Source organism: Oncorhynchus gorbuscha, linkage group LG23 (assembly GCF_021184085.1).
Source record: "Oncorhynchus gorbuscha isolate QuinsamMale2020 ecotype Even-year linkage group LG23, OgorEven_v1.0, whole genome shotgun sequence".
Taxonomy (NCBI): Eukaryota; Metazoa; Chordata; class Actinopteri; order Salmoniformes; family Salmonidae; genus Oncorhynchus; species Oncorhynchus gorbuscha.
Window position 1 is genome coordinate 7491852 of NC_060195.1, and position 9463 is coordinate 7501314.

The 9463-nt window shown below is 44.9% G+C and overlaps 1 protein-coding gene across 4 annotated transcripts in view; it reads left to right on the forward strand.

The window, feature by feature from the left end:
• LOC124011016 (probable E3 ubiquitin-protein ligase MID2) overlaps window positions 1-9011 on the forward strand; it is a 228549-nt gene extending 219538 nt beyond the window's left edge. For all 4 annotated transcript variants that reach the window (XM_046323930.1, XM_046323932.1, XM_046323933.1 and 1 more), the window contains 2 exons: window positions 3187-3394; window positions 4512-9011. In XM_046323930.1, coding sequence (XP_046179886.1) covers window positions 3187-3394; window positions 4512-4926 — 623 coding nt within the window. In that variant the 3' untranslated portion in view covers window positions 4927-9011. The remainder of the gene's footprint in view (window positions 1-3186; window positions 3395-4511) is intronic.
• The last annotated feature ends 452 nt before the right edge of the window (window positions 9012-9463 follow it).

Sequence of the window (9463 nt, forward strand, 5' to 3'; positions counted from 1 at the left end):
GGCGGAGGGGGGGAGACAGGGAGGTTGAAGAGGAGGAGGGATATATAGAGAGGTTGAAGGATATATAGGGAGGAGGAGGAAGGATATGTAGGGAGGAGGAGGAAGGATATGTAGGGAGGAGGAGGAGGAATGCAGAAGGAGGATGTTGGTGGGGGTTGAGGGATGCATTGCAGAGGGCTTCTCCTGGTCTGGTAGGCCTTGTTCTCTGGGGCAGTGTCCTTGTGCTTTCTGCTTGTCTCTCTGACCCTCAGCCTGCAACCATGGCACATCATCTCACTGCCCTCCCTACCTCCTCCTTCTCCTCCATGCCATCTGTCCACCTCTCTGTCTGTGTGTCCTGACGGTAGAGCTGACATCTAGTCCAGGTCTCTCTCTCTCTCTCTCTCTCTCTCTCTCTCTCTCTCTCTCCTGTTGCAGGGAGCGTGATAGTGTCAGACAGACTCCCTCTCCTTGCCTCTGACAGGTTTACTCCTGCACATAATCCCAAACACTGCACTCATAAAGTGTGTGTGTTTGTGCTTTTGAAATGCATTTTTCAATCATTTCCCTTCCTCTGATACACAACCAGAACGGGTACACAGAAACACATTGCTCCGGCTTTCATTACCATCTCCTCAGTGCCTCAACAATACACAGACACTAATATACCGGTGAGCATCAGTGAATTACACGTCTATCATTTATAAAATATTGTAGGAAAGATGAAATGTCTAATCCTAGTTGTGAAAACATCACGTCTGTTCCCTCAAAACGTTGTATTATTTAATCCCACGGAGGGAAGCCCTTCAACTATGGACTGACACCTCTGTCCTCTCTCTCTGTGTCCCAAATGACACCACTATCCTCTCTCTCTGCGTCCCAAATGACACCACTATCCTCTCTCTCTGTGTCCCAAATGACACCTCTGTCCTCTCTCTCTCTGTGTCCCAAATGACACCACTATCCTCTCTCTCTATGTCCCAAATGACACCACTATCCTCTCTCTGTGTCCCAAATGACACCTCTGTCCTCTCCCGCTGTGTCCCAAATGACACCACTATCCTCTCTGACATCTCTCTCTGTGTCCCAAATGTCACCTCTGTCCTCTCTGACATCTCTCTCCCTGTGTCCCAAATGACACCACTATCCTCTCTGACATCTCTCTCTGTGTCCCAAATGTCACCTCTGTCCTCTCTGACATCTCTCTCTCTGTGTCCCAAATGACACCACTATCTTCTCTGACATCTCTCTCTGTGTCCCAAATGTCACCTCTGTCCTCTCTGACATCTCTCTCTGTGTCCCAAATGACACCCTATTCTATATGTTGCACACCCGGTCTCCGTGGAAACAGGATGGAACTCTGTAAAGAGGTAGTGATGTCATTAAGTTACACCTTGGCTTTTGTCTGTCACAGCCCTTTGATTGACAGCTCTGTAAGTGTTGGAACACACTGGTAATGAGAGGGATGGCGTGCGTGTGTTTGTGATGACTGTTTCTGGTTTGTTGTTTTCCATGTTGGTGTGCGTCAGTGTGTAACACGCCTGTGTGTGCGTTTTTTGTACCTCTGTTGCACGTGCAGCAGCTTCCGTCCCCCCTCCTCTCCTCTCCTCTCCTCTCCTCTCCTCTCCTCTCCTCTCCTCTCCTCTCCTCTCCTCTCCTCTCCTCTCTCCTCCTCCTCCTCTCCTCTCTCCTCTCCTCTCCTCTCCTCTCCTCTCTCCTCCTCTCCTCTCCTCTCCTCTCCTCTCATCTCCTCTCATCTCCTCTCCTCTCCTCTCATCTCATCTCCTCCTCCTCTCCTCTCCTCTCCTCTCCTCTCTCCTCCTCTCATCTCATCTCCTCTCATCTCCTCTCCCCTCCTCTCATCTCCTCTCCTCTCCTCTCCTCAGCCAGCCAGACTGGTCTCAGGAGCAGTCCCCAGGAAACCTGTGACAGAGCCCGTGTGTGTGTTTGAAAATGGCTGCATTCGCCGAGATAAGCAGATCAAAGCATGCTATTCATGTAATTGGCTTTCAGAAGCACAGAGCCAAACCGTCTCATATCCGTGTGCAGTAACACTTAATCGGAAGGGAGATTATTGGGGCCGGCAGGGAGGAGAGAGAGAGAGGAGGGGAGATTATTGGGGCCGGCAGGGAGGAGAGAGAGAGAGGAGGGGAGCGGATGGAGGGAGCTTCATTGTTGCTCATTAAAAGCCGTGGAAGACGAGGAGGAGAAGCAGGGATGGAGGAAAGGGGGATTGGAGGTGTCCAGAGTTAAATGTCAGGTCGTTCAGGACCAAGGACAACCTCCAAGTATCCTACACATAGGCAATGAAAGATGCTCCTTTTGTCAAGTTATACACATACTACCCCATTTCATCCCCAATTCTCTCTCTCTTTCTTTCCATTTTCCCACTTTCTCAAATGAAAATGTTCCATGGGCATGTTGTTATAAGATGCTAATATGATGTTCCCTGTCATAAAAACCACAGTATTATTCACAATATCCTATTTCTGATGTTCATCTGAGACACTTGACCCACCTGTCTTTCTTCTGTTACTGTCTGCTAGACCTAGAGAACCTCTGTCTGCTAGACCTAGAGAACCTCTGTCTGCTAGACCTAGAGAACCTCTGTCTGCTAGACCTAGAGAACCTCTGTCTGCTAGACCTAGAGAACCTCTGTCTGCTAGACCTAGAGAACCTCTGTCTGCTAGACCTAGAGAACCTCTGTCTGCTAGACCTAGAGAACCTCTGTGTGCTAGACCTAGAGAACCTCTGTCTGCTAGACCTAGAGAACCTCTGTGTGCTAGACCTAGAGAACCTCTGTCTGCTAGACCTAGAGAACCTCTGTCTGCTAGACCTAGAGAACCTCTGTCTGCTAGACCTAGAGAACCTCTGTCTGCTAGACCTAGAGAACCTCTGTCTGCTAGACCTAGAGAACCTCTGTCTGCTAGACCTAGAGAACCTCTGTGTGCTAGACCTAGAGAACCTCTGTCTGCTAGACCTAGAGAACCTCTGTCTGCTAGACCTAGAGAACCTCTGTCTGCTAGACCTAGAGAACCTCTGTCTGCTAGACCTAGAGAACCTCTGTCTGCTAGACCTAGAGAACCTCTGTCTGCTAGACCTAGAGAACCTCTGTCTGCTAGACCTAGAGAACCTCTGTGTGCTAGACCTAGAGAACCTCTGTGAAGCTAAACGTCCCCCCTGTCTTCTCCTCCACCTCTCTTCCAGGTCAGCCTTTTAAGCTTGACCCGAAGACGGCCCACAAGAAGCTGCGTCTGTCCAACGACTGCCTGACCATGGAGAAAGATGAGAGCTCCCTGAAGAAGAGCCACACTCCAGAACGTTTCAGCAGCACGGGTTCGTACGGAGCAGCAGGATCCGTCTTCATCGACAGCGGCTGTCACTACTGGGAGGTGCTGCTGGGCGCCTCCACCTGGTGAGTTGGGATATTGATAATACTGTATGTACACTGTTCGTGGCCACACGGCTTCATGCAGAAACACTTCATTTTCATCCCATCGATCCCACGTAGTGGTGGAATAAGCTTTATCGATAAAAACAGATGTAAACAGAATAAAATACAGAAACGTAGCATATATTTTAATGAGTTACAGTTCATATAAGGAAATCAGTCCATGTAAATATATTCATAAGGCCCTAATCTATAGATTTCACATGACTGGGAATATGACTGTTGGTCACAAAAAAATAAAAAATAAAAATGGGCCTCACAATGGGCCTCACAATGGGCCTCACAATGGGCCGCACAATGGGCCGCACAATGGGCCTCACAATGGGCCGCACAATGGGCCGCACAATGGGCCGCACAATGGGCCTCACAATGGGCCTCACAATGTGCCTCACAATGGGCCACACAATGGGCCACACAATGGGCCGCACAATGGGCCGCACAATGGGCCTCACAATGGGCCTCACAATGGGCCGCACAATGGGCCTCACAATGGGCCGCACAATGGGCCTCACAATGGGCCGCACAATGGGCCTCACAATGGGCCGCACAATGGGCCGCACAATGGGCCTCACAATGGGCCGCACAATGGGCCGCACAATGGGCCTCACAATGGGCCGCACAATGGGCCTCACAATGGGCCTCACAATGGGCCGCACAATGGGCCGCACAATGGGCCTCACAATGGGCCGCACAATGGGCCTCACAATGGGCCTCACAATGTGCCTCACAATGGGCCACACAATGGGCCTCACAATGGGCCTCACAATGGGCCGCACAATGGGCCGCACAATGGGCGGCACAATGGGCCTCACAATGGGCCTCACAATGTGCCTCACAATGGGCCACACAATGGGCCACACAATGGGCCGCACAATGGGCCGCACAATGGGCCGCACAATGGGCCGCACAATGGGCCTCACAATGGGCCGCACAATGGGCCGCACAATGGGCCTCACAATGGGCCTCACAATGGGCCGCACGATCTCATCATGGTGCCACTGTGGATTCAAATTGACGTGGAAAAAATGTGATTGTTCTTTGTTGTTGTCCGTAGCTGACGCTCTGTAATCCCTTCTGACAGGTACGCTGTGGGCGTAGCTTACAAGTCAGCCCCTAAGAACGAGTGGAGTGGAAAGAACTCGTCCTCCTGGGTGTTGTCCCGCTGCAACAACAACTTCATGGTGCGTCACAATGGCAAGGAGATGCTGGTGGAGGCCAGCCACCAGCTCAGACGTCTGGGAGTCCTTCTGGACTACGACAACAACTCCCTGTCCTTCTACGACGCCATGAACTCCCAACACCTGCACACCTTCGAGGTCAGCTTCCTGCTCCCCGTGGCGCCCACCTTCATGATCTGGAACAAGTCGGTGATGATCCTGTCGGGGCTTCCTGTGCCGGACTTTGTGGACTGCCCTGAGGAACACCAGGAGGGGATGATGACCCTGTGTCGTCAGCAGGATTCACCCTACGTGTCGGGTATGAAGGGCTGTCACTGAGTCCGGGACTGGGGTGACTCCCAGTCCCGGAGACCGACAAGGGCTTGGACTGGACTCTGAACTGGGCTGGGCTAGACTCACTTACTTCCTGGGTTTGTGGGCCAATGGGGTTGAATCTTTCTTCTCCTCAGCTTCCTACTTCCTCCTCTTCCTCCTTTTACCCAGCTTTCCTATTTTCTCTTCATGGATGGTTTGTTACACTACTACTTGTCTCAGTGTGAGGATGTGTGTTGTTGTTTATGATATTTACAAATCAACACAGAAGCTTGACTTGCATTATGTGACTACTAGTCTTGTATTATAAGAAACTTTATTGATCATGATTGATTTGAGGAAAACATGTTAATTATTTATGAATAATAAGTTGGTCTGCTTTTATTTTCTTCTCAGTCTCAATGTATTCATGGGACACTTTTTGGATTGGGTCTTTATCTTCTCTGTGTTTAAAAAAAGACAGAACATGTATTTGGGACATGGTTGTTCTCGCTCTAGATAGCATAGTGGATTTATCTTCTATAGAAATGGGTTAAGATTATGACGCTTATGCAATTTTTAACACAAGTGAAATGAACAAAACTGACGAATTACAAAAAAATGACGGAAGTTGAATATCCAGGGAGGGAAGAGAGGGTGATAACATTCGATTTGCTATCTCGGTTTTGATGTCATAGCATGATGTGTATTTCCTCTGTGATTAATTCACACTTCATGTTTTGTTTTACTTATGTTTTGCTGTGATAAAAGCATGCCGCGTTATAGGATCCCACTTCGCTGCCCTTCACTGGTTCACTTCCAGGTTATCGTGAGGTATTTCTTGACTCTTGACCTATAGAATTCCTCACTGGTTCACTTCCAGGTTATCATGAGGTATTTCTTGACTCCTGACCTATAGAATTCCTCACTGGTTCACTTCCAGGTTACCATGAGGTATTTCTTGACTCCTGACCTATAGAATTCCTCACTGGTTCACTTCCAGGTTATCATGAGGTATTTCTTGACTCCTGGCCTATAGAATTCCTCACTGGTTCACTTCCAGGTTATCATGAGGTATTTCTTGACTCCTGGCCTATAGAATTCCTCACTGGTTCACTTCCAGGTTACCATGAGGTAATTCTTGACTCCTGACCTATATAATTCCTCACAGTCACCGCGGAGCTCCACCCCCCCTCCCCTCACATCCAATCCTTGGTCGAGGTTTACCTATTCCAAAAGGGGTGTGTTGTTATTGGCCGCTGATTTGTATAAAGTCCCGAGACGATGTAAATCTGTCATTTGTCTACCAGTTACCATCCCGATATCATATCTCTCATAGAAACCATCGGATTTCTATTCAAGAAAATCACAAAAACATTTTCACAGGATATGGTTAAGATTCCACAGAGAAGACCTTGTAGGTCTATGACATCATCATTTAAAAAAAAGAAAGTGTTACATCATCAAATACTTCTTATTTATTTAGGCTTTTTTTGCTGTTTGTTTATCGCTTTGGTGGTTTTCCTCTGATTTAATATTCAGGGATTGAATACGTAGTGGGTCTGATCAAGACAATCAATAGTATATTTATTATGCAGAGAAAACAGAAGTAGTGTGTAGCTGAAAAACCACTGAACTAGCATGATGTAATACTTCAGATACTAAACTGTTAACTTACTGAAAACCAAAACGGATGCATTATTATTTTTTCATCGAATTAAAACGTTGTAGTGAAGATATTGGGAACAGACGGAGTCGTACCTCCGACGACGCCACCGTCCTGATGCCGGTGGTTCAATCTCTCACCACATAGCAAGGTATTTAGAACTTGTCCCAAAATGGCACCTTATTCCCTATATAGTGCACTACTTTTGAATGTTAAAAGAAAATTGATGCACTATGTAGGGAATAAGGTGCCATTTAAGACACAGATTTAGTTTTCCATTCTAAATGTCATATTTCCTTTTTTTTTAAGTTCCTGTTTTTAATTCGAAAGCACAAACTAACCACCAAGCAGATTTGTCTTTGGCACCGTGAAAGTGGGAGACAGAGAGACAGACATATGAATGGATCTGTGACTAACTGGTCCGTCCTCAAGCTTCTTCAAAGAAACAATAGCTACTTTAAGGCTGGAGTGAGTCTTGAGTCCCATTATGGACCCAACAGAACACAGTGGGTTCAATAATAAGATGAGAATGGTGAGTTCCATTATGGACCTAACAGAACACCAGTTCAAGCCGATGAGAATGGTGAGTTCCGTTATGGACCTAACAGAACACCAGTTCAAGCCGATGAGAATGGTGAGTTCCGTTATGGACCTAACAGAACACCAGTTCAAGCCGATGAGAATGGTGAGTTCCATTATGGACCTAACAGAACACAGTGGGTTCAATAATAAGATGAGAATGGTGAGTTCCATTATGGACCTAACAGAACACAGTGGGTTCAATAATAAGATGAGAATGGTGAGTTCCATTATGGACCTAACAGAACACCAGTTCAAGCCGATGAGAATGGTTCCATTGAAAGAGCTAGCTGAATACTGGACTCAAGAGGTCAGAGGTCTTTTAAATAACACTGCTTTGATTATAGCAGGTGGTAACACTTCACTGTAGTAAAGCCTTTATAACAGCTACATAAGACAACATCAGTTAAACGCTGTTATTAAGGGTTATATCAGTGCTGACTGAAGGGGAGGTGTTTGTGTTTGTGTTTTAATTTTTCTTTTTTTAGTCTAGCAGCAGATTTGTGAATATTAGCCCTTACAGCAAAAATAAAAGATTGCAGTTTTAAAACTGCAGTAAAAGTGTAGTAACTACAGTCGACTGTGGTGTTTTGGAAGCGGTGATTGCAGAATAACTGCCGTGTTCTGCACTCTAACTGCAGTTACACTGCAAAATTACTGCAGTACAAAAAAAGTGTTATTTTGGATGCAGTATTTTGCAATGTACTGCAGTTATACTGCATTCTAACTACGGCTATACTACAGTGTACTGCAGATATACTGCATTCTAACTACAGTTATACTACAGTGTACTGCATATATACTACATTCTAACTACGGTTATACTACAGTGTACTGCAGTTATACTGCATTCTAACTGCGGTTATCCTACAGATATACTGCATTCTAACTACAGTTATACTACAGTGAACTGCAGTTATACTGCATTCTAACTACGGTTATACTACAGTGTACTGCATTCTAACTACGGTTATACTACAGATATACTGCATTCTAACTACGGTTATACTACAGTGTACTGCATTCTAACTGCGGTTATACTACAGATATACTGCATTCTAACTACGGTTATACTACAATGTACTGCAGTTATACTGCATTCTAACTGCGGTTATCCTACAGATATACTGCATTCTAACTACAGTTATACTACAGTGTACTGCATATATACTGCATTCTAACTGCAGTTATACTACAGTGAACTGCAGTTATACTGCATTCTAACTACGGTTATACTACGGTGTACTGCAGATATACTGCATTCTAACTACGGTTATACTACAGATATACTGCATTCTAACTACGGTTATACTACAGTGTACTGCATTCTAACTGCGGTTATACTACAGATATACTGCATTCTAACTACGGTTATACTACAATGTACTGCAGTTATGATACATTTTAACGACAGTTTACTGCCACTATACTGCCTTATAACTACAGTTATACTAGTGTACTGCAGTTATATTGCCTTATAACTGCAGTTATACTAGTGTACTGCAGTTATACTGCACTCTGACTGCAATCTTTTTTTGTAAGGAACCTTTCTTGAATGATCAGAAATACGATCAATTTGAAGAAAACATCAGAGGTGAAAACTGTGGCTGCTGATTTCTGGGCTGAACTGACAAGATACATTTAATTTGTACAAGAAGTGCATTTGACTGGGTCACCTACCGTAATGCATGACTTGGTTCATACAGTCTGTGTATCTCATGACGGTTTTTATAGAAACAGATTCATCACAAAATGTCCATTTGAAATAGACAACTTTATTGAGACATCTGTGTTCATGCATATCATTCAGGTAGTTTTGCTGTGCTTTGTGCTACTACTACCGGATCAATAAACATACTGAGAATAATTGACTCTCTTTTGTAGTTCAGTCACCTTCCAGACATGATGGAAAAGATCATCATTTTGCATTTCCTTTGTGTTTCTAAAAGGAATAATTTTTTACAACTCTAGAAATAGATTCTTTACTTCTCTCCTCTGATATTTGGATCAAAACAACATCAACATAACACGTTTGTTCATAGAAAGAAAATTATTTAACATTTTATAATCTACAAAAAATATATTAAATAATGTTATTTATGTGAACTTAAAAGTTAGATTTAGAAGTGTTATTATTTTATTATCCTCACTCTCTTTCTGATTTTGTCACAGATAGGTCTGTTGTGTCGCTGTCTCATGGAGATATTAGCGGATAACATCTGCCGAGACACTGGACTCAGGACGGAGAACCTTGGAACATCCATGATGGACAGAAATATATGTCATGACATCATTCAGCAAGTAGCTAAGCATCTCATG